This window comes from Vipera berus, assembly GCF_964194415.1.
Source record: "Vipera berus genome assembly, chromosome: 6".
NCBI lineage: Eukaryota > Metazoa > Chordata > Lepidosauria > Squamata > Viperidae > Vipera > Vipera berus.
In genome coordinates this window covers 13,498,937-13,524,603 of record NC_138208.1, presented here as the reverse complement: position 1 = coordinate 13,524,603, position 25,667 = coordinate 13,498,937, and the positions used below count along the sequence as shown (strand labels likewise).

The window sequence follows — 25,667 nt, the reverse complement described above, 5'->3', positions numbered from 1 at the left end:
AGGTTCCCCACCCATGGCCTAGAACAGGGGGGGGTCTTCAAACGTGGCCCTTTTATGACTTGTGGACTTCAACTCCCAGAATTCCTCAGCCAGCCACGCTGGCTGAGGAATTCTGGGAGTTGAAGTCCACAAGTCATAAAAGGGCCACGTTTGAAAACCCCTGCAAGTCTAAAATCTCACACTTGTGCCGAGGACCCGATCTCCTTCCGCCCTTTTTTCTTCTTCGGGCCAATCAGAAACGACCATCGCCTCGCAGCTTCCGGCAGTGGAGAAAAGAGGCGTCTTGCACGGAGGGCGGAGCGGCCGGCTGTCGAGGTCGAGGCCATGGGGACGGTTCACGCGCGGGTAAGGAGCGCTCGCCCGGCTGACCTTGGGGTGGCGGGGTGGTGGTGGGGAACCCTCTGACCGACGGTGGTCCTCTGGGCATGGGCAGAGCGCCTCCACGCTTAGCCCTCTCCTGCTTTCAATAAAGCGGGGACCCCCCCCCACCCCCCAAATGTGGCAGTGCGTCCATTGGTGGCGTTTGGTAGTCGACTTTAATTCTCTGCAACCTTAAAGCAGCGCCCGGAGACCTGCCTGCCCTCGTTTATTTTTTTATTTTTATTTTTTATTTTAATTCCATTTATATCCCGCCCTTCTCCGAAGACTCAGGGCGGCGGCTTACAAGCTTAGCAGTAGCCTTCATTCTACGTATATGCCTGCTTATTATTTATTTATTTATTTTATTTTATTTATTTTATTTGTTTTATATACCGCCCTTCTCCCGGAAGGACTCAGGGCGGTGTACAGAGCAGGCAAGTCTACAATAAAGCAGTAATAAAACAAATAAATCCCAGATCTATCAGGCCAGGCCGGCTTGCTGGAATAGGTAAGTTTTTAAGTCGCGCCGGAAGGTGCGAAGGTCGGGGGCCATCCGGATTTCGGCTGGCAAGCAGTTCCAGCGGGTTGGCGCACCCACCGAGAATGCTCTCCCCCTGGGGGTCACCAGCCGGCATTCTCTGACCGGTGGCACCCTGAGGAGGCCCTCTCTGTGGGAGCGCACAGGACGGAGGGGTGTTGACGCTGGCAGTAGGTGCTCCCGTAGGTAATCCGGACCCATGCCATGTAGGGCTTTGTATGTCATCACTAGCACCTTGAATTTCACTCGGGAGGCAACTGGAAGCCAGTGCAGCTCACGGAGGAGAGGTGTAATATGGGAGTATCGGGAAGCCCCCAAAAGTGTTCGTGCCGCTGCACTCTGTACCAGCTGAAGCTTCCGAGTGGTTCTCAAGGGCAGCCCCATGTAAAGAGCGTTGCAGTAGTCAAGACGAGAGGTCACAAGTGCATGGGTGACTGTACGCAAGGCATCCAGGTCCAGATAGGGTCGTAGCTGGCGTACCCGATGAACCTGGGTGAAAGCCCCCCTAGTCACTGCTCCTATGTGATCTTCTAAGGAGAGCTGTGAATCTAGGGCTTTCACACACACACACCCAAGTGGCATTATTACAAAGTCAGCTTAATTGCCCCCAACAATCTGGGTCCTCATTTTACCTGCCTCGGAAGGATGGAAGGCTGAGTCAACCTTGACTTTCTCCTGCAACAACCACCCTGCGAGGTAGGCTGGACGGAGAGGCGGGACCGACCCCTCCCCCCCCCCCGATCCTCAGAGCTTCCTGGTTTCTTACCTTCTTCACTGCTCCTCAGACTGGTGCTCATTTTTTTAGCCAATGTTCAAGTTGCGTCTCCCCCTTCCCCCTCTCCAAATAGACACAATGTATTCATTGGATAACACAAAGATGCTGTCAGGGTATATTAAAAAAAATAGTTTTATTCTTGGCGTGGTCCCACCCAGAGGAGCTTTCAAGAGATTGGCATCCCATAATCAAGACAGTTCATGGGTTACACGCTGTGGATCCGAGGCCACGCTTGGAGTACTGCATCCAGTTTTGGTCACCACGATGTAAAAAAAAAGATGTTGAGACTCTGGAAAGAGTGCAGAGAAGAGCAACAGAGACGATCAGGGGACTGGAGGCTAAAACAAATAAGGAACGGTTGCTAGAATTGGGTATGTGTAGTTTAATAAAGAGAAGGACGATGGGGTGACATGATAGCAGCATTCCAATATCTCAGGGGCTGCCACAAAGAAGAGGGAGTCAAGCTCTTCTCCAAAGCACCCGAAGGCAGGATAAGAAGCAACGGATGGAAACTACTCAAGGAGAGAAGCAACCTAGAACTAAGGAGAAATTTAGAACAATTAACCAGTGGAACAACCTGCCTCCAGAAGCTGTGAATGCTCCAACACTGAAAGTTTTTAAGAAGAGACTGGACAGCCATTTGTCTGAAATGGTTTAGGGTTTCCTGCCTTAGCAGGGGGTTGGACTAGATGACCTCCAAGGTCCCTTCCAACTACTACTACTACTACCACTACTACTACTACTACTATTATTATTATTATTATTATTATTATTATTATTATTATTATTATTATTATTTATTATTATTATTATATAGGTAGTCCTCGGCTGATGACAGACTGTTTAGTGACCGTTCAAAGTTACGACGGCACTGAAAAATGACTTACGACTGTTTTTCATAGTTATGACCTTTGCAGCATCCTCATGATCATGTGATAAAAATTCAGATGCTTGGCAACTGCTTCATACTTACGACGGTTGCTGTGTCGACCTGCTGACAAGCAAAGTCGATGGGGAAGCCAGAATCGAGTTACTAACTTACCAACTGCAGTGCTTCACTTAACAGCCGTGGCAAGGAAGGTCGTAAAACGGGGGCAGAACTAGCTTAACAAATGTTGCACTTAACAACAGAAATTTTAGGCTCAGTTGTGGTTGTAAATCGAGGACTACCCATATTGGTTCAGGTGTTATTCACTCTGGATTTTGGTGAGCCATAGTAAACCCCTGACCTAATGTGCAAATATTCTCCATCCGTGCTGGCTGACGTATTCTGGAAGTTGAAGTCCACACATCTTAAAATTGTCACAATTGAAAATTCCTGGCTTAACTGCCAGGACATTAAGACTCAATAAGTGCTGAAAACTACAGTTGAGTGTGGCAATGAAGGAATTAAGGAGATGACCGCTACGCAAAGAAACTCTGGTGCCCCACGCACTGACTTGTTGTCCTTCGTGGTTAACCCAGGGCTTGTCTGTAGAGACCCCAACTGCTTAATATTTGTAATGAAATAGCGATGCACACCTGTGTGGCATGAATGCATTACCCCTTGTATGTAGGTTTCCAGTGTAAAGGATGGCGATGCTACCTAGTTAATACATACACTTGTTTTTGGAAAAAAGAAACAGATCAGTAATCCAGTCGTTTATTTGATTGATTATAAGCTATTGAATCTGCATTTTCAGAGTTTGGAGCCTCTGCCCACGACTAGTCCTGGTTTTGGTGCTGTAGGCGAAGAAGCAGAACTTGTGGAGGTTGAACCAGAAACCAAACAAGAAATTCTTGAAAATAAAGATGTAAGTATTAGGGCTACCTGCCTTCCCCTTGATTAGGTAGACCAGGGGTCCCCAACACCTGGGCCACAGACCGGTAGCGGTCTGTGTCCTGTTAGAAACTGGGCCGCAGAGCTGGAGGGGAGCAGCAGGTAAGCGCATGAAGTTTCATCTGTATTTGCAGCCGCTCCTCAGCATGAGCATCATTGCCTCAGCTCCACCTCACAGGAGCACAAGCCCTACTGCATACAGCGCATCAGAGGGATCTAGGTTAGTGGTGGCGAACCTTTTTGAGACCAAGTGCCCAAACTGCAACCCGAAACCCAATTATGCATCGCTGGGTGCTGGGAGCGTGGCCACTGAGTGGGCGATACTCTAGCGACCCGATCCGGGCGTCGGAGGCCTGGAAAATCGGCCGGGGGGGAAGCGAAATCGCTTTGCAGCCCTAGATCTGGGCAGCAGAAGCAGTTTGCAGGCCTCCAATGCCCAGATCGGGCCTCTGGAGCATCGTAAAATTGCCCCACAGCCATGGATGTGAACTCCAGAAGCTTTGAAAACACTTCTGCTGCCCAGATCGGCTGAGGGGGGGAGCGAAATTGCTCTGCAGCCCTAGATCTGGGCAGCAGAAGTGTTTTGCAGGCCTCTGATACCCGGATTGGGCCGCTGGAGCATCGTAAAATGATCAGCCAGGGGGGTGGGGGCATGAAATCTCTCCGGAGGCTTACCTGGACACGTGCTGCAGCTGCCTCCACCATCCAGCCCGGATCCGCCCAGCTCTTGTAGTTGCTCCCTGACTCAGTGCAGAGAGAAAGAGAGCAAGAGTGCAGGAGCACGTGGAGAGGGGGCAGGGCAGCCTGGCCTCGCCTCCCTCTTGGGTGATGGCACGCGTGCCCACAGGGATGGCTCCGCGTGCTGCCTGTAGCATGCGTGCCGTAGGTTCGCCACCCCTGATCTAGGTTGTGAACTCCCCTCAACCAGTCTGTGGAAAAATGGTCTTCCATCAAATTGGTCCCTGGTACCAAAAAAAGGTGGGGGAACCACTGATAGGGTACTGTAAGGTATGCAGTAAAAATGAGTGCTGTTACAAATGATGCATCTATTTATTTATAATTTATTTATTTATAATGAGACTTGTATGCCGCCCTATCTCCCGAAGGACTCAGGGCGGCTAACAACAGTAAAATACAATAAATACAAATATTAAAAAAGAATTAAATTATGTCGAAGTCCCACTGAAACCAATAAAAACATTTAAAATCATAATTAAAACCCCATTATCATCAGTCCAGGTCGGCCTGTTGGAAAAGATACATCTTAAGGTCACGACGAAAGGACCGAAGGTCTGGGGCCATCCGGAGCTCCCGGGGGAGCTGATTCCACAAACTAGGTGCCCCAACAGAGAAGGCCCTCCCCCTGGGGGTCCCCAATCCGACATTGTCTGGCTGATGGCACCCTGAGGAGGCCCTCTCTGTGCGAGCGCACAGGGCGATGGGAAATCTTTCCTGGCAGCAGACGGTCCTGCAAATGTCCCGGGCCTAAGCCACGTAAGACAACTGTGCTTTACAGAGTTAGAAAGGTGTTGTTGTTTTTGAAAAAAAAAAAGTCTTACAATACTTCTTTTGGGAAACACAAGAAAAACTACGACGAAGTATTTAATGTTTTTAATAGGGGAGGCATTTTGTTTGATTTAACTTAATTAAAATAAAAGCCTGGGCTTCAGTTTTGAAGGAACAATTAAAAAATATTGGTCTTCTCACCAAAATTGCTTAGTCTAGATACTCCCAACTTTTAGGTAGGAGAGGATCTGCTTAATATTGAATGTATCTCTTCACAAAATCTGTGTCAAAATCTTCACGCTGATGGACTCTTTACTAATGCAATAATTTCTAATATCTGCCCATTATTTAATGCTTATTAACTTTGCTTTTTAGGTTATCGTTCAACATGTCCACTTCGATGGACTTGGAAGAACTAAAGATGATATTATCATGTATGAAATTGGTGAAGTTTTCAAAGCCAAAAATCTGATTGATGTGAGTACCCTTAACACGCTTTCCAAAAATCTCGAACAACAGTATTGTATTAACATCTTTATTTAATTCAGTAGAAATTTAGAAATATGATCAACTTGTGTGCCAAAAATCTTGCAAAACTTGACTTAAATGTTTTTAGTATTTTGGAAGCAGGTTCTGAGCTATGTCAATTTGGGATTGTGGAAAGGGACTGATTTTTTTCTCTCTGATGGACACAGATTTATGAATGTCAGGGATTGCTTGTAACAGTGTTAATTCAGAGCATTTCAGTATAAATTATCTCAAACTCAGCCTCTGATTTGAGTATGAAATGAGCTGCCACAGGTGTTTTAAGCTTCAGTGTTGCCTACTTTCATTAAACTACATGAAACGTTCTATAGTTAATGGCGGTGCCTTTGTGTGGCTTTTCCATGTTGCCGTGATCTTTTCCTACCCTTCAAGGGCTGTGGAAATTCTGCATCCAATCTTGAAATCTGGATCAGTAAATTACTGTATATAATATGTATCCGTGCACATATCTGAGAGAAGGAATTGATTTTCAAGACAGTAAAATATCTCTGGGGAGTTGGTTATTTTTTTTTAACGGAAGGATAAATACATAATATGTAGTCCAAAGAAATTAAAATCAGATTTTGTAGTTCCTGTACAGTAGTTGGGGAATCCAATTTCTTTTATGAAGATGCAGCGCTCACTGAGTTAGTTGTATTAATTGGCACCAAATTAATGGATGTCAATTTATCACTTTGGCATTGGAAATATTTGTACTAATTTGATTATGTTTTGAGATGTGAAGCTAAACCTTTTATATTTTGAAGGTGATGAGGAAATCGCATGAAGCTCGTGAAAAGCTCCTTCGCCTAGGAATATTCAGACAAGTTGATGTACTCATTGATACATGTCAAGGTAAGTGGCTGTTCAGACTTTTCTTAAAAGCCTCCAGTGTTGGAGCATTCACCACTTCTGGAGGCAGGTTGTTCCACTGGTTAATTTTTCTCACTGTCAGGAAGTTTCTCCTTAGTTCTAGGTTGCTTCTCTCCTTGATTAGTCTCCATCCGTTGTAGCAATTTTTTAAAATGTCTTACTAGTAATTTAAAACATGTGCTTTGTGGTATTGTTCACTGCTCTTTGTTCAGTCTACTTTTGAGCAACTCTTCCCAGAATCACGTAGTGTAGAACAACTGATAGAAAACTAGGAACTGCTATTTCACTCTAGAGATTTTAGGCATCAAGAGTACAAGCAATGTCAGCTAGGCTCTTCAGGAACCTGTTCGAACTCTCACTTGATGTAGTGTCTCCCACTTGATGTCAGGGCAGTTAAAGTGCTGTTTCCCCCTATTTTATCTATTTATAGCTAAGTCTTTTAACTTGCCAATCTTGGAGCAAATTTATAAATAAAAATCAAGTGAAATAAAAAGGAAGAGTGCAGCTTATACATAGTAATTTGTTGTTAGCTGCGAAGTCGTGTCCGACCCATCGCGACCCCATGGACAACGTTCCTCCAGGCCTTCCTGTCCTCTACCATCTTCTGGAGTCCCTTTAAGCTCACGCCTACTGCTTCAGTGACTCCATCCAGCCACCTCATTCTCTGTCGTCCCCTTCTTCTCTTGCCCTCAACCTTTCCCAGCATTAGGCTCTTCTCCAGTGAGTCCTTCCTTCTCATTAACTGGCCAAAGTATTTTGAGTTTTAGCTTCAGGATCTGGCCTTCTAAAGAGCAGTCAGGGTTGATCTCCTCTAGGACTGACCGGTTTGATCGCCTTGCAGTCCAAGGGACTCGCAGGAGTCTTCTCCAGCACCATAGTTCAAAAGCCTCAATTCTTTGGTGCTCAGCCTTTCTTATGGTCCAACTTTCACTGCCATACATTGCAACTGGGAAGACCATAGCCTTGACTATACGCACTTTTGTTGACAGGGTGATGTCTCTGCTTTTTAGTGTGCTGTCTAGATTTGCCATGGCTTTCCTCCCGAGGAGCAAATGTCTTTTAATTTCTTGGCTGCAGTCCCCATCTGCGGTGATCATGGAGCCCAGGAAAATAAAATCTGTCACTACCTCCATTTCTTCCCCATCTATTTGCCAGGAATTGAGAGGGCCGGATGCCATGATCTTGGTTTTCTTAATGTTAAGTTTCAACCCAACTTTTGCACTCTCCTTCTTCACCCGCAACAAGAGGCTCTTTAGTTCTTCTTCACTTTCTGCCATACATAGTAATAAGGCCCAGCTAATTCGATGGCCCAAGGCAAGGGATAAGCTTGCTCTTCCACCATCTCTCCTTCCTATTGTGGAGATGGAAGCTTGGGGATATTGCCAAATCTCTTTGCTGAGGATCAAAGCAATTGCAGACTTCATCCTGCATTTGCAGGAGTGAGCATGCTGAAGAAGAGCGATAGGGAATTTGGAAGGGCTTATCTTTCTTCCATAGGCTAGAGTTTGGATATTGCCTCCATGCCTGTTTTACCCAGTCCAATAGTCTTTCCAACGGCCGTTGCCTATTTAGGTGTTTCTTACTTGTTTTGAGGTCTGGTTTGTCCAAATTAGTTTTAAATTGTTATAGATCAGTGGTAGAACTCTTTGAAATTTTCACAGTATTTCGTAAGGAAGCAAAACCCAGTAACAGATGGAGACCTTTAAGCAGAGATCAGTATTTTAATTAACTATGTCAGAGCTTGAGCGTGGTGGATACTTGGAATCAGACTGCATATATTAGACTGGGAAATTGGGTGGCCCCTGGGGCTGTCTGCCCCCACTCCCATCTGGTACATGGCTAGAGTTGGGGATGCAAAGGGTCAGGTGTCTGGACATTCTCACTTTCCCAATTGAAACCTAAAAGAGAATGACGGTAACTTTCAGCCTGGGCCTCTTTGGTGCCAGTCTGGCCCTGTAACCACTACCCCAGCCTGCCCCAGCCTCACCGAGACAAGTAAATCACAAGCAGCTTGCCCAGTTCTGACATTAAAAATTTTGTGCAACTAAATCTAAATCTTATCTCACTGTTCAAATTGCGCATATCTTTTTGGCAAGGGGGTCAGGGCTGTTGTCTTCGCTAACAAATGCACATGTGTGTGGGTTTAGGTAATGATGCTCTTCCAAATGGATTAGATGTAACCTTTGAAGTCACGGAACTGAGAAGATTAACTGGAAGTTACAACACCATGGTTGGCAATAATGAAGGAAGCATGGTAGGTCTTGCATCATTGGCGGCTGCTGCTGAGTGTCAGCTCTGAAATATGACAGCTAGGCCTTTTAAATATAAAGACAGTTTGGCTTCATTTTGAGAAAATAATTTTCCAAGTGTACATTCTCCATTTCTCCTGCTTATTCTATAATTACTTAGACAAGTTCAAAGCTTTTAGATTAGTCCACCTTACACTAACGTAAGAAACACCACCTCCTAGAGTTGGACATGATTGGGCTGGGGAAGCCTTTACCATTACCTTAGAGTAAGACAGGGATAGGCAACCTTGGCTCTTTTATGACTCGTGGACTTCAACTCCCAGAATTCTTGAGCCACCATGGCTCAGCTTGGAAACCTCTCCCTTTCCCCTCAGCATGGCTGTCTCAGGAATTCTGGGAGTTGAAGTCCACGAGTCATAAAGCGGCCTAGGTCTAGGCCAGGGGTAGGCAACCTTGGCTCTTTTATGACTCGGGACTTCAACTCCCAGAATTCCTGAACCAGCATGGCTCAGCTTGGAAACCTCTCCCTTTTCCCTCAAGCATGGCTGGCTCAGGAATTCTGGGAGTTGGAAGTCCACGAGTCATCAAAGAGCCAAGGTTGCCTTCCCCTGGAGTAAGAGAACAAGAAGTAGTTTCTTTATTGTCTGGAGGAAGATAATAATGTTATTGGCTGACAATAACAAAATACCGAATGATTAATGTTAAGAACCAAAGAGTTGGATTTTTCAAGATTGTAGGAGAATGAAAGTTTTAAAAAGTTGATAGGAGAAGCTAATGGTAGAGAGCATGTATACGTATGAGCCACAGACTAGTTTAGCATCTATCATGTTTTACAGGTCCTTGGACTCAAGCTGCCTAATATTTTTGGGCGTGCTGAGAAGGTGACATTCCAGTTTTCCTATGGCACCAAAGAAACTTCATACGGTCTCTCTGTCTTCAAGCCACAGCCTGGTCACTTTGAAAGAAAGTAAGAGTTTTAAAGTACGTGAATGCTGTGGGCATATATTTTAGAGTCTCATATTAAAGTTCCCATTAGATCGAGAGGGCTTATTTCCAAGTAAACGTAAATGGGCCGTTCTTTAGGTTTTTGTAAGGTTCGAAAGACTTTTCTTCCGAGTAAAGACTGTATGATCATTGATAAGCATTAAATTGTGGGCTACTGTTTTTTAATCTATAAGATTTTTCTTTTAATCCTAACCTTAAAAGGACCAAAAAAAGCAACTCTCTGTGCAATGGTATGTTTTGTTCTTTAGGATCAAATCCTTCATAGAGACAAATGGAATAGAAGTGTTCTTTCCTTCTCAAGTCTATGTTTGAATTTTATTGCAGGGTTGTTGTTTTTTATTATTATTATTATTATATTTGGTGTCTTGTTTGTTTCTAGCATTTCTCTCAATGTATACAAAGTAACTGGGCAATTTCCTTGGAGTTCCCTTCGTGAAACTGACAGAGGGATATCAACCGAAGTCAATGTAGGTAAAATGGAGCCACATTGTCTGCTGCTTAGCGAATGATGGTGAATAACTGGGATGGCACAGTGCTCTTGACTGGATTTCAGAAAAGGGGTTTAGAGTTAGCAAAACAAACACCTGCAACTGTTTGAGCCCCTGGGTTTTCCAGTCAAACAGTGTAAAACCCCATTAGGTGTGCCTGTTTATTTTGTGATCCTGGAGAAAGAAAAACCATTCGGCATGCCATATAATAATACCTTTTTAGGAGTTGGATTTTGCCTTTCATAAGCCAATATCTGGCCAAACTGGTGAGATTGTTGATGGGTTGCTCCTTTCAGGTATAAAACACTCCCATTGTCTGGTAACCAAATATTCTGTCGCCTGGGGAATTCTGGGATTTGAAGTCCAAACAACTTAAAAATTGCAAAGGTTGAGAAAAACTGATAAGGAGGTAGTTCTTGACTTAACGGCCGCGTTGAGCCCAAAAATTCTGTTGCTAGGTGAGACATTTGTTAAGCGAGCTTTGCCCCATTTTACGACCTTTCTTGCCAAATTTGTTAAGTGAATCACTGCAGTTGTCAAGTTAGTAACACAGTGGTTAAGTGAATCTGGTTTTCCATTGACTTTTCTTGTCGGAAGATGGCAAAAGACGATCATATGACTCTGGGGACACTGCAACCGTCATAAATATGAGTCGGTTGCTGAGCGGCCAAATTTTGGTCATGTGACCCTGCTTGTATGTGTGAAAAACGGTCATGGGTCACTTTTTCAGTGCCGTTATAACTTTGAATGGTCACTAAATGAATGGCTGTAAGTCGACCACTACCTGTACTGTAGATTATGCAAACAGAAAAAGTTTTACTGCTATATAAATTTTCATAATTTTGTTGATTATTGATAATAAAGACATCCACTTTGTATATGTGAATTCATGCTTTATTATATGAGCTCAGTCTTCTTAACATTAGTTCCACAAGCGAACAAATGGAAGATGGAGAAAATTACATATTTTCCTCACCCAAAGTTTGAACTTACTTCTTTCAGTTTCCTATCTGGAAGACCAACCACACACTAAAATGGGAAACTGTCTGGAGAGAATTGGGCTGCCTTTCAAGAACGGCCTCATTTTCTGTTCGAGAAGAAAGTGGACACTCACTCAAGTCTTCTGTATCTGTAAGATTTTTTTAAAAATTTGAATGTGAATTTTAAAGTAACGCAGTTTGCCAAATGGTGGCTGTTTGACATGGTGAATGAGGCGATTTTTTTAGTGCTGAAAAAAAGGTTGGCGAGATGAATGTTGCCCATTCTTGTCATAGGAAACATTCAGGTCTACTGTTTCTGCAGAATTATGGAGACGTTTAATTTAAAATTGCCAGAGAATCCATTTTGTTTTCCTTTTGAAGGTCTCTTAACAATGAAATAAAGAATAATACATTCCAAGCAACTTTTTCCCAACTTAACAATGTTGGCGTTTAATTCTGTCTCATAAAACATCATACTTTGTTCCTTGTTTGTAGCATGCCATGGTAATTGATTCTCGAAACACTTCAATCTTGCCTAAACGAGGAGCTTTGCTGAAGATAAATCAGGTATTAATACCTCATTAACTGTAAGTTTCATTGTAATGTGGAGAAAAATAATGCTTTTGGATAGGAACAGGGAAAATCCAAATTGAGAATGGGGAAATTGAATCTGGCAGGGTGGTGGGTTGTTTTTTTCTTTGTCCCATCAAGTCAGTGTTGACTCTGGGCAACTGCTGGGTAAATCCTTGCAATATTCTTGGCAAGGTCTCAGACGTAGTTTGCCGTTGCCTCTTCCTAGAGCTGAAATAAAGGGATTGACCCAAGGTCATCCCAAGTTGGCTTGTGCCTCAGGTGGGACTAGAACTCACGATCTCCCAGTTTCTAGCCTGATGCTTTACCACTACACAGGTCTGGCAGTAGTCAGAAAGGAGAAAGGGAATGGTGAATCCTTGTCAATCACAAATTAAACCTGAGCCAGCACTCTGATGCAGTTGCTAAAAAGGCCAAGGCTATCTTGCGGTGCATTAAAAGGAAGCAAGGGTTTAGATCACAGGAAGTAATTTTGTTCTGTGTCCTGTACAAATAAAAGAGAATATGTGTAGCTCAGGGTGGAAGTGAGGGGTCCTTGCTGTTCTCTTGAGCTTGCTTGTTTTCTTGCAGACGTTTCATTACCCAAACTAGGTAACATCCTCAGTGCAAGTAAGGAGTGCGGTTTGCTGTCAGTATATATTCTGGTGGCTTGCCCTGCTGGTGGATTCGATCTCCTCACCAACGCTGACAGAACAAGCTAGACTAGAATACAAACTTAACAGCGAACCACAATCCTTACTTGCACTGATGATGTTACCTAGTTTGGGTAATGAAACATCAGCAAGAAAACAAGCAAGGTCAGAGAGCACCAAGTACCCCTCTGTATCCAGCGTCCAGGTTTGGGCATCTCAGTCTAAAATGGACATTGACAGACTGGCATTCAGAGAAGGGCCTAGAAACCAAGGAATAGCTAAAGGATCTGGATATGTTTAGCCTTCAGAAGAGACGCTGAAATGAAAATGTATCAAGAGTTTAGTTAGCTTGAAGAGTTGTCACATTGAGGAAGACAGGGCAGGACCACAGCCCATAAGTTAGAACTCCCATCAAAGGAAGTTGAGGCTGGACATCAGGAGGAACGTCCTGACAGTATGACAGTCAGCTGTTGGAATAGGCTCCACGTGATGTAGCGAGTTCTCCTTCACTGGCAGTGTTGTGACTCCGTGCCAGCCTGTGATCCCGGCAGCTGAGTCTGGGGAATCTGAGGAGGAGGAGGGGCCTGGGGAGCCATTGGAGGCGGAGGAAGGCTCTGATGAGCTCCAAGACTTACATTCCAGTGAGGAGCCTGGCCCTTCCGCTTGTGCTCAAGATGAGACGCAGCTGTGGGGAGGCTGGGTCGGACTCGGAGGACACACAGCTGGAGGACATGAGAGACGCCTGCAAACGAAGACAGGCCAGGAGAGTAGGCCAGAGGGAGGCAATGGGGTGACTCTGGGGGAGGCGGAGAAGGCATTGAGAAGCCACGTCTTGAGGACTGAATTACAAAAAGGGAATGTGTGGGCGGTGCTGGTTGCTGAAGACACTCGTTGCAAAGTACTCCATGGGATCGTGTTCTGTTGGTATTGCCAGTGAATAATTCTGTTTTGCATTGTGTTTCGCGTGGACAATTTTCTCTGTTTGGATTGCGTTTTGTTGCCTTTGTTTTTGGACCATTTGGCAGGTTGGTTACCAATATTTAAAAGGGATTTTGTTTTCTTCTGAGTCTCCAGCCTACTTGTCCAAAGGGGTTTTGTCCTTGTGCATTTAACAAGGACGTACGTAGGCTGGGATAGAACAGGCAGTCTTCCAAAGAGACTGGGTGGTTGTTAGAAATGCTACACTGAAAGGGGATTGGAGGTCTCTAAAGTTCCTCCAGATCAATGGTCCTATCATACTTTCTGCAGTGCAAGGTATGCAGTATAAATTCCTCCATCCAAATCAGTCATATAGCTTGGCGTTGTGCACAGTCGATCAGTTTTCGAAATAACGTTATTTTCATTGATAGCCAGCACTAAATGTATTAGTTTAAAATCAGTAGATGATTAGGGACCCAGTTTATTGTCTCTGAATTCCCCCTTCCCAAAAATATTCCCCCCCCCTTTTTTTCCCCAGGAGCTTGCTGGATATACGGGTGGCGATGTGAGCTTTCTGAAGGAGGATTTTGAACTTCAGTTAAACAAGCGCCTCATATGGGATTCCGTAAGTCCTCCACTTCGGCCTTTCATTCATTGTTCGTGGCAGGAAATGACTTTTCCTTCCTCGTTCTTTTGGAATGTCCTTGTCAGACCTGCTGCCACTTAAAACCTTTAAATAGAAATGATCCTTGGCTGCGTTTGTTGAGAAAGGTATATATTTTTTATTAGAAGTCAACTCTGTCGCAGTAATGCATAGCCAGAGCTGACCACCGTGCGCCAAAATCCCTTAGTTTAACTTTTTTCACCTTTAGTTACCTCCCATTGCCCACCCCCGTGTGACCAGTCTGATTAAGTCAGGATGTTTTCGTAATGGTCAGTTCAAGTGCAGGATGGTGTGCAGCTGGTGTGCTGGGCGATCTTGAAAGCAGCGTCTCGAATAAATACAGCACTTAACTTTCATTTCCCCCCTTGCTTCCCCCCCCTCCTCTTAGTTCATGGCACTGAATAATAGGGAATAGTCTATCACTGAATAGTAGGAAAGCACAAGCAGACATTGAGGTGGCAGCTGACAGTCATAGCATGTTTGGAATTTTTATTTTTAACTGCACAATTTGTAGCACTGAATGAATCGGTCAGTGTAAAATCAGTTCCTTGCTTACACCAGCATTTCTCAATTCCTAAAATTCCCCAGCCAGCAAGCGAGTTGATTCTGGGAGTTGAAGTCCATTCATCTTAAAGGTGCTAAAGTTAAGAAACTGGCTTATGTTGACAAGCTCTTTCAAAGAGAGGAACCGCAGAGACGTTATTGCTTTGGGTATGTCCTGAGGAGAGATTTCACTCATAGGTTCTTGGATAGCAGCCGCTCCCTATCCCAGGACAGACTTTTCCGAAACCTAAAGCAGTTTCAGAAGGATTTGGTAATATCGTAATGGAAGTTTGGAGATAACTAAAAAGTTTGCACGAGATAAAGCTTAGTTATTTTCATGAGATTAAAAAAAAACCTGAAACCAATTCAAAGTTGTTGTATACGGGATGGTCAAGGAAATAATGTACTGTATGCTTCTCTTTTGACTGACTTTTGAAAGTGGCCTCCAGCTTTTTCTCCTGCCTCCATCTCCCTAGGCCAGGGGTAGGCAAGCTTGGCTATTTTATGACTCGTGGACTTCAACTCCCAGAATTCCTGAGCCAGCCATGCTGAAGGGAAAGGGAGAGGTTTTCAAGCTGAGCCATGTTGGCTCAGGAATTCTGGGAGTTGAAATCCATGAGTCATAAAAGAGCCAAGCTTGCCTACCCCTGGCCTAGGCCGCTTTATGACTCGTGGACTTCAACTCCCAGAATTCCTGAGCCAGCCATGCTCAGGGGAAAGGAAGAGGTTTTCAAGTTGAGCCATGCTGGCTCAGGAATTCTGGGAGTTGAAATCCATGAGTCATAAAAGAGCCAAGGTTGCCTACCCCTGGCCTAGGCCTAGGCCGCTTTATGACTCGTGGACTTCAACTCCCAGAATTCCTGAGCCAGCCATGCTGAGGAGAAATGGAGAGGTTTTCAAGCTGAGTTGAAGTCCACGAGTCATAAAAGAGCCAAGGTTGCCTAACCCTGCCCTAGGAGGATCTGGCAGAGCTTTTGGAGAGCACGAATGCAGATGCTTTTCTGCAATGAAAATGTTTATTAAGAAAAGTGTGTGCGAAAAAAGTCAGTTTGATTAAATGTTTTATTTTATTTTATTTGCATATTTTGAATTGTCATCAATAGCTTTTATTTAAGAGATTTCTGTTTTTTTCTGAAGGTTCTCTCAGCTTCTGTTTGGGGTGGAATGTTGCTTCCCATTGGAGACAAACCATCTAGTATTGCAGACAGGTAAGTAAAACTGATTGGTGTGCTTTGGATTGGATTTTTTTTCTCCCTTCATTACAGGTAGGCACATTTTGTAAAATTCCCATGACATATTTCATACACCCTCCCTGTTGAGGTCCAGAGAACCTATTCCTCCATTTGGTGTAATGTAGGAGTTCGCCATTGAGCAGCGTTACCTAAACCAGTACCGTAGATTCCGGCGTATAAGACTACTTTTTAACCCGTGAAAATCTTCTCAAAAGTCAGGGGTCATCTTATACGCCGGGTGCTGAAACTTTAGGGACAGGGCTGGCTGGAAAACCTGGAGCGGATCTTCCATTTAGTCTGCGCAGGGAAAGCGGGACCAATTGGAGTAGAAGCTGCAGTCTGTGATTTTTTACAGGCTGGGGTCTGGGCTTTTTTCCTTCTAAAGTTGAAGAGCAGCTGTAGGCAGGTGGGGAATGCAAGAGCAATTCGAAAGGCAGGTGGGGAATGCGTAGCCAGAGCAGTAGCTTAGCTCTAAGGACACATTTGACTCAGGAACTGGGCGGGCTGGCTGGAAAACCTGGAGCGGATCTCCCATTTGGTCTTTTTTTTTAATCCCATTTATATCCCACCCTTCTCCGAAGACTCAGGGCGGCTTACAATTTAAAGCACAAATCAATGTGCTTAGCAATAGCCTTCATTCTATGTATATGCCTGCCTATTAGAGCTTTCACCCCCCCCCCCCACAAGCAGCATTATTACAAAGTCAGCTTATTGCTCCCAACAATCTGAGTCCTCATTTTACCTACCTCGGAATGATGGAAGGCTGACTCAACCTTGAGCCTGATGGGATGTGAACCTGCACTAATTGCAGGCAGCTGGGGTTACTTAAGGCTCTGCGCAGGGAAAGCTTTAGAGTGAATTAGGAAAAGTGAAAAAGTGAATTAGGAAAATAGGAAAAGGGTTGCTGGAATTGGGTATGTGTAGTTTAACGAAGAGAAGGGTGAGGGGTGACACGATAGCAGTGATCCAATATCTCAGGGGCTGCCACAAAGAAGAGGGAGCCAAGCTATTCTCCAAAGCACCTGAATGCAGGACAAGAAGCAATGGATGGAAACCAGTCAAGGAGAGAAGCAACCTAGAACTAAGGAGAAACTTCCTGACAGTTAGAACAATTAACCAGTGGAACAACCTGCCTCCAGACGTGGTGAATGCTCCAACACTGGAAGTTTTTAAGAAGAGACTGGACAGCCATTTGTCTGAAATGGTATAGGGTTTCCTGCCTTAGCAGGGGGTTGGACTAGATGACCTCCAAGGTCCCTTCCATCATCTTCTTCTTCTTCTTCTTCTTCTTCTTCTTCTTCTTCTTCTTCTTCTTCTTCTTCTTCTTCTTCTTCTTCTTCTTCTTATTATTATTATTATTATTATTATTATTATTATTATTATTATTATTATTATTATTATTATTATTATTATTATTATTATTATTATTATTTTTAATCCACTTGCACTGTTTTATGTTTACATGTTTGATGACAAACAGCCTTATGTTTATAAGTGACAGTTTTCCTACTAAGTACCTGCATGTCATAAGCATTTGAATTAAAATTACCATATTAAAATCAAATCTGATGTTTTTTAATTTTTATTTGGTGTGCGTTGGAAGAGGGGTAGTCTTATACGGCGAGTATAGCCCAAACCCTATAATTTAACAGGAAATGTAGGGGGTCGTCTTATACGCCCAGTCGTCTTATACGCCGGAAAATACGGTATTCTTCAGCCTCAACAGCTTTCAGATGTATGGGCTTCAACTCCCAAAATTCAGTTCAAAAGTTGCCGAGACTGAAACTCTGGATAAAACCAGGTCCAGTCACTTACAACTGTCATGATTTATGATGAAAATTCCAGGCTGCATTGTGGTTGTATGTTGAGGACTGCTTATAATAGATTAAAAATTGTTTATCGTGAGCATATAATGGTTTAGCAGTGGATAATAGCTAGCAGTCGTAATGGATTAGTATCTACTGTGCAGAAGAATATGAAGCTTCTGTTACATTTTTGCCAGTCAACAGTTTAAAAACAGCTTCTTAATAAAATAAGTGGATGGGCTTGTTCCAGGAATCCAGTTAATCAATCAGAAATAATCCAATTAGAAAACTTGTTGCCATTTGTAAAATAAAACTGAAATGTAAGACGTAGATATGAAATACATGTGCTTTATTTTAGCAGGGGAATGTTTCACTGAATTAACTGTGAAACTCTGAATAATGTCCTGTGCAGGCCTTAGACAATTTTATATTTGGTGACTGACTGATCCATCTTTCTTAGTACTGATAGCATTACTGCATTATTATGGTTCATCACATAGTCAGCCAGATATTCAGACACGGTTTGACATTTTTGTCTACCTGTCGAGTCCTTTCCAAGGACCTGGGATAAGCAGATGGATGTTTGTGATGCTAAAGGTATTGTTGCAGGATGTAAGCTGTTCTCAGTAAAGTTGTCTTTTGCAACTGACTGGTGATGATTTGCCAGTGCCAGTGGTATTCAAATAGAATAGAATAGAATAGAATAGAATAGAATAGAATAGAATAGAATAGAATAGAATAGAATAGAATAGAATAGAATAGAATAGAATAGAATAGAATAGAATAGAATAGAATAGAATAGAATAGGTATTGGAATGAATAGAATAGAAATAGGAATAGAATAGAATAGAATAGTATAGAATAGAATAGAATAGAATAGAATAGAATAGATAATGGAATGAATAGAATAGAATAGAATAGAATAGAATAGGAATAGGAATAGGAATAGGAATAGGAATAGGAACCTTGGAGGACTTCTAGTCCAGCCCCTTGCTCAAGCAGGACAACCTATACCAGGGGTCAGCAACCTGAAACAGTGAAAGAGCCACTCGGAACCGGTTCCCTCACAAAAGGAAAAACTGGGAGCCGCAAAAAATATGTGCGTATGCGTGTACATGCGCAGAACAGGGTTTGACTGAAGAGTGGAGCCAAGGCGAGATATGCACCTACCCTGCATATTTGAATTGATTGGTTGAACCTTTTTAGTCCCACTTTTTTTTTTGGACTGCACATGGCAGAGGACTGGGAGCCGCAGGAGACGGCTGAAAGAGCCGCATGGGGCTCCGGAGCCGCGGGTTGCAGACCTGTGACCTATACCATCTCAGACAAGTGATTGTCCAGTCTCTTCTTAAAAATATCCAGTGATGAAGCGCCCACAGTTTCTGGAGGCAAGCTGTTCCACTGGTTAATTGTCCTCACTGTCAGGAAGTTTCTCCTTAATTAATTAATTAATCTTGTCCAGTTTTTTCTCTTGTATTCTGCTGTCTCAGGTATTCCCACATCCACTATCCAGACTTTTTTTTTGCCTTTCTTATTGACAGTTGTGTGGCAGATGCCTGTCTGTTTGAATTCTAAAATCCCAGAGAACTTTAGCTTTTTCATTTTCTGTTACTTCTTCTATTTTACTTGCTCTGTTTTCCCACCACAGTTCTTACTTATAGGCAAATGGTATTTCTTGCAGATGGACGAATGCACTCGGATCAAATCAGTTTATCACAGCCATATGGCCAGAAACAGTAAAATAATGCACTATTGTTGCTACTTTGTCATGCCATTGTTTGTTTGTAGAACATAACTATTTTATTAGTAGTAATATTAATATACTAATTCAGCTTCAGTTGTTAATCAGAAAGACTCCCTCTCTTTAAGGTAGGGCCCTAGGTTTACTGCAGTACTTGCACTACCCAAGCTGCTGTAAAATGTTCAAGTTACAATTATTCGCTTAGCAGTTTGTAATATAGACAGATATTTCTCTTTCTTGATTTTTTTCCCTTCCACTTTTCCTTTAGATTTTATCTTGGTGGCCCGACAAGTGTACGTGGATTCAGCATGTACAGTATTGGACCTCAAAGCGAAGGTATGCATTTCTTTAAGCAGTTGCTTTGCAGTTGTGTTAAGAGGTCAAACAATTCTTGCCGAAAGGTTGCTTAACATTTGAGCAGTTTTACTTGTAATCTATAAACCTCCATCCTGGATTGTTGAGAAAAAGCAATGGAAGCTACGCTCTGGAGTCTGCCAGGATTTAGATCTAGAAAAAGAGGTTCTAATTCAAAGAAGAGGGAGATTTTCCTTCAGAGGCTGAGTAATTTCAGAACTGTGCCATCTTTGGCCTTGAATGAAGTTGTGCTTCCCAAGAGCACAGTCACAATTGGGAGTTCCTCCTGAGTTCTCGGACTCTGCTTACAGCGCAAGTGGGGACTGTGACTAAGGCGGCTTTTGCACAGCTTTGATTGGTGTGTCAGTTGTGAAATTACATGGAATGGAATGCCCTGAGCATAGTCACTGGCATCCTAGCGATGTCTAAATCAGAATATTGTAATTTGCTTTAGATAGAAGATTTAACCTCTGTCTAAATATATTCAATCTCTTTGGCTCTTCTCCAGTGAGTCCTTCCTTCTCATTAGGTGGCCAAAGTATTTGAGTTTTAGCTTCAGGATCTGGCCTTCTAAAGAGCAGTCAGGGTTGATCTCCTCTAGGACTGACCGGTTTGTATAAATATATTCAATCTTATTTCATTCTCTGACAAAGTGACTAAATTAGTAGACCAGTGAAATGCTGTGGACATTGTTGTTGTTATCTGCGAAGTCGTGTCCGACCCATCGCGACCCTATGGACAACGTTCCTCCATGCCTTCCTCTCCTCTACCATCTTCTGGAGTCCATTTAAGCTCACGCCTACTGCTTCAGTGACTCCATCCAGCCACCTCATTCTCTGTCGTCCCCTTCTTCTATTGCCCTCAATCTTTCCCAGCATTAGGCTCTTCTCCAGTGAGTCCTTCCTTCTCATTAGGTGGCCAAAGTATTTGAGTTTTAGCTTCAGGATCTGGCCTTCTAAAGAGCAGTCAGGGTTGATCTCCTCTAGGACTGACCGGTTTGATCGCCTTGCAGTCCAAGTCTTCTCCAGCACCAGAGTTCAAAGGCCTCAATTCTTTGGCGCTCAGTCTTTCTTATGGTCCAACTTTCACAGCCATACATTGCAACCATAGCCTTGACTATACGCACCATAGCCTTGACTATACGCACTTTTGTTGGCAGGGTCATGTCTCTGCTTTTTAGTGTGCTGTCTAGATTTGCCATGGCTTTCCTCCCCAGGAGCAAGCGTCTTTTAATTTCTTGGATACAGTTCCCATCTGCGGTGATCTCGGAGCCCAGGAAAATAAAATCTGTCACTACCTCCATTTCTTCCCCATCTATTTGCCAGGAATTGAGAGGGCCAGATGCCGTGATCTTGGTTTTCTTAATGTTAAGTTTCAACCTAACTTTTGCACTCTCCTTCACCCGCAACAAGAGGCTCTTTAGTTCTTCACTTTCTGGCATCCTAGCGATGTCTTAAATCAGAATATTGTAATTTGCTTTAGATAGAAGATTTAACCTCTGTCTAATTATATTCAATCTTTATTTCATTCTTTGACAAAGTGACTAAATTAGTAGACCAGTGAAATGCTGTGGACATGGTATACTTCAATTTCAGCAAGGCATTTGACAGAGTAGACCACAGCCTGCTCCTTGGTAAGCTAGAAAAGTGGAACAGACAGCATCACCACCAGATAGATTTATAACTGGCTAACAAACCGTACTCAACAATGCTGCTGTTGCTTTTTCTTTTTTTACCGCTTCCTATCTTGCAGTTAAGGGACACGGTGGCTCAGTGGGTTAGGACGCTGAGCTTGTCGATCAGAAGGTCGGCAGTTTGGCGGGTCGAATCCCGAGTGCCGCGTAACAGAGTGAGCGCCTGTTACTCGTCCCAGCTTCTGCCAACCTAGCAGTTCGAAAGCACGTAAAAATGCAAGTAGAAAAACAGGGACCACTTCGGTGGGAAGGTAACAGCGTTCCATGCGCCTTTGGCGTCTAGTCATGCCGGCCACATGACCACGGAGACGTCCTCGGACAAGCACTGGCTCTTCGGCTTTGAAACGGAGATGAGCACCGGCCCTTAGAGTCCGAAACGAGTAGCACGCATGTGCAGGGGAACCTTTATCTTTTACCTTTTTATCTTGCAGTTTAGTCTTCTCCATTGGCTATAACTGTGTTGCTACTGTTTGCTAAGATTTATCAGGCACTGCCTGAAAGAGGTCATTGCATTTCTTGTGTGAGACAAATTATCTGCAAGGCAACGGCGAATTTTTCTTTCAGATGAAGAAGGAAGAACCTTTTTGCTTTGGAAAACGTCTCTTGGATTTGTAGTCTGACAAACATTTTCTGCTGTTTTAGGCGATTACCTTGGAGGAGAAGCTTACTGGGCTGGAGGTCTCCATCTCTATACACCTCTTCCTTTTCGGCCAGGTCAAGGTGGTTTTGGAGATCTCTTCCGAATGCACTTTTTCCTTAACGCTGGCAACCTCTGCAACCTTAATTACGGTAAGGGCTGGACTACTGCAATGCGCTGACCCTGGGGCTGGCCTGGAAGAATGTTCAGAAGCTTCTGTGGTGCAAAATGCAGCAATGTGGGGGGTATGCTCTGCAAGCTGCATGGGTTGGGCCAGTGGCTAAGTCTTCCTATCTTCCTTTTTACTGCTCAGGTGAAGGGCCAAAGGCTCACCTGCAAAAGCTGGCCGAGTGCATCCGGTGGTCTTATGGGGCCGGCATAGTCCTGAGGCTGGGAAACATCGCACGATTAGAACTCAACTACTGTATCCCGATGGGAGTACAAAGTGGGGATAGGTACGTTGGCGTTTTTATGTTCTACTTCTACAGCTCAGAACATACCCAAAGCCTCTTCATGCTTCAAGATAATAATCCCATGTCAAGTAGAAAATACCTGGGCGCAAACATTTTTGGAATAGTCCAAACATCTGTCTACAACTTCAAAGGGTGTGTTTCTAAGTCAAAATGTTTTGTATACCCCTACCCTGCTGGAGAAGACTCCTGCGAGTCCCTTGGACTGCAAGGCATTGAAACCGGTCAGTCCTAGAGGAGATCAATCCTTAATTTTTAAGGGTAATCTCCAAATTTTGGGAGGTAAGGACAAGAATTACACATACCCTTATACATACCACTCAGCCAATTCAAGTAGTGTACTGGATCTCTTTGTGTGTCTAGAGATAACCCTGTCAACAAAACTGCGTATAGTCAAGGCTATGGTCTTCCCAGTTGCAATGTATGGCAGTGAAAGCTGGACCATAAGAAAGGCTGAGCGCCAAAGAATTGAGGCCTTTGAACTCTGGTGCTGGAGAAGACTCCTGCGAGTCCCTTGGACTGCAAGGCGATCAAACCGGTCAGTCCTAGAGGAGATCAACCCTGACTGCTCTTTAGAAGGCCAAATCCTGAAGCTAAAACTCAAAATACTTTGGCCATCTAATGAGAAGGAAGGACTCACTGGAGAAGAGCCTAATGCTGGGAAAGATTGAGGGCAATAGAAGAAGGGGACGACCGAGAATGAGGTGGCTGGATGGAGTCACTGAAGCAGTAGGCGTGAGCCTAAATGGACTCCAGAAGATGGTAGAGGACAGGAAGGCCTAGAGGAACGTTGTCCATGGGGTCGTGATGGGTCGGACACGACTTCGCAACTAACAACAAAAACCCCTGGGCTGAAAGGAACTGGATTTTTTGTTTGTTATTTTTGTTTGTTTGTTAAGTCTTTTTCATTTGACCTAAAATCAAAATTGGGCCTTGAGAGCAGAAGTGGGTTCTAGCAGAGATAAATGCTCCTTAACTTCCTACAAAAAAAGTATAGCTTTGATCCTATCTGTTAAAGCAAAAACATCCCAAGCGTTTCATTAGTCGGAACCATGACACTATCATTGTCATTATCTGTTTAGATTGCTAAGTCCACGGGCTTCTATATGATATGTAGAGAATTGGTTCTTTTTCAGTGATTATAGAGTAAAAGAATGAGTCATTCAGGATCACAATCTGATGTGTTTTGCACATTCCAAACCATTTTCAGGCACACAGAATAAGCTGCCTTTGTGAAACAAAAATAAAGGGACTCCTTTGATACATTAGAGAGATTGATAAAATGTACTGTAGAGACATTTGTCTCCCTGTCTATAGAAAGCATCCACAGCCTTTAGCTTTTAGATTTAAAACATTTATTTTTATTAATGCTAGATGTTGGAAAAGTGAAAATAGCTGTAGCAAATAGACACTGAATCACAAAATAAGCCTGTTGTACACTCAATGGTATTAAAAATCGACTTCAAGATTAAATCCTTTAGCAAATATATTTTTGTTCTTATTTTTCCTGGAATTTTGAACTGTCTTAGAAAAAAAACCATCTTTTTGTTGTTGTTGTTACATTACTTGGAAATTATAGATTTGCCAATCTACTCAGATCCACCTTGATCCAACCTGAAGACCATCTTCAACTCTGTTTTGTGTTGCAGCAAGCAAACCAAATAAGAGGCTGAAAATGGCGGTGTGAATTAGGTAGAAATGAGAAATTGTCCTTAATGTTGCCAGTATGATTTGTGATCTCTAGTCTGGATACTCAAGCTTACCGATGTAAGTTTGCAACAATTCCGTTTTTATTTAGAAGAGATTGTTTCATGGGGCTATCGCTTGGGTCAGTACAAAAGGAGGTTTTATTTTCCAGTAATTTATTTATTTATTTGAAATACTGGAGCGAAACAAAGTGTTTTGAATTTATTGGGAAAAAGAGGATATCATACCTACCCCCCCCCCTTTTTTTTCTTTTTTTCTTTTCCAGAATATGTGATGGAGTTCAATTTGGAGCGGGAATAAGGTTCCTGTAACGTTGGTGCCCTTTTGAAGTGTTGGTCCAAAAGGAGCAGCTGAATTTCAAGTGTGATGGGGGTGATAATCCCATATATATATTTTTTGAAATATAATTATGTATGAAGGATTAACTTCAATTAAAAACCCAAAAAATACTTTATGCAGTGTTTTCTCTTTGATTTGGTCAGAGACAATGTGACCTTTTCTATGGCCTTCAGACCTAGACTTTCATCCCATCACCATGGGATACTGAAATCTCTCAGCTTCCAGAGAAAAAGACGAAGACTGTCTGTCAAATTGTCACTCCACAGAGTAAAATTAAGAGTGAAAGCAGAGATATCAACCAGCTGCTACTACTTCTTGGCGACTTTCCTAAGGAGAAGATGCAGCAGCAGGCTGCTTCCGAGTGCTGGGTTGGTCTTTCTTTTTGAATAAATTGAATGCACGTGAGGAGAAAGAACACACTGTGCACAGATTCAAAAAGCTGTCTTTGAGATCATTTTTTTTTTAAAAAATAAACCTAAATCAAAAGGTAGCACCTTTTCCATCTAAGACATTTTATTATTAAAAAGCCATAGAATAATAATAAAAAAAATGTCATTACCAGGCAAAGTTAGTTATGTTCCCCCCCAAATACTTATTTTTAGCATGATTTCTGTCAGCTATGAGTTAGAACAGATTAGGGGCATGACTCACAGAATGACTAGAACTAAACTTTATTGGGATTGGCTTAGGTCAGGGGTAGGCAACCTCGGCTCTTTTATGACTCATGGACTTCAACTCCCAGAATTCCTGAGTCAGCTGACTCAGGAATTCTGGGAGTTGAAGTCCATGAGTCATAAAAGAGCCGAGGTTGCCTACCCTTGGCTTAGGTAGTAGAAGTCTCTCTGTGTTTTCTCTCTCTCCCCCCGCCCCCCGGAAATGCTGGGCGGCAGGGGGAAGCAGTCTGAGTAATAATTCCTGGACTACTTCTGCTTTTGTTCTTCTCCTAATGGCTTCTGGACAGCTTCTTTCAGATCATTTCCAAGGATCTCTGGATTTTCTGATCTTTATCAAAAAAAAAAGGGATCTCAGGTCAGATGCCAAATGAGATTGGGGTGTAGTTTAGTTCCAGCAAGATAGTTTGTATCTCCTTTATGTTGAATAAAAACATCTAAGATTGTGGATTTCAAAACATGATTATTTTTAAAGGCAGTCTTCCCCCCCCATAAACAGGTGTGCTCTTTAGGTTACATCAAGAAAAATGAATTCTTGGTTACTTCCAGAAT

The 25,667-nt window shown here is 43.1% G+C and overlaps 1 protein-coding gene across 1 annotated transcript; it reads left to right on the top strand.

The window, feature by feature from the left end:
- The first annotated feature begins 255 nt into the window (after positions 1-255).
- SAMM50 (SAMM50 sorting and assembly machinery component) lies at positions 256-24,554 on the top strand. Its single transcript, XM_081331374.1, has 15 exons — positions 256-345; positions 3,356-3,466; positions 5,374-5,475; positions 6,291-6,378; positions 8,544-8,650; positions 9,482-9,612; positions 10,030-10,117; positions 11,141-11,269; positions 11,614-11,685; positions 13,798-13,884; positions 15,604-15,674; positions 19,513-19,580; positions 21,934-22,080; positions 22,242-22,383; positions 24,371-24,554. Exons 1-15 carry the CDS (start codon positions 325-327, stop codon positions 24,414-24,416), a joined length of 1,410 nt encoding a protein of 469 aa, XP_081187500.1. The 5' UTR covers positions 256-324; the 3' UTR covers positions 24,417-24,554.
- The last annotated feature ends 1,113 nt before the right edge of the window (positions 24,555-25,667 follow it).

Bases quoted from the DNA above. Each gene is read 5' to 3' on its own strand.
- SAMM50 (XM_081331374.1), top strand. From the start codon at position 325: ATGGGGACGGTTCACGCGCGG. The intron at 5,476-6,290 runs GTGAGTACCCTT...TATATTTTGAAG, and splicing joins AAGCCAAAAATCTGATTGAT to GTGATGAGGAAATCGCATGA. The intron at 22,384-24,370 runs GTACGTTGGCGT...TTTCTTTTCCAG, and splicing joins GGAGTACAAAGTGGGGATAG to AATATGTGATGGAGTTCAAT.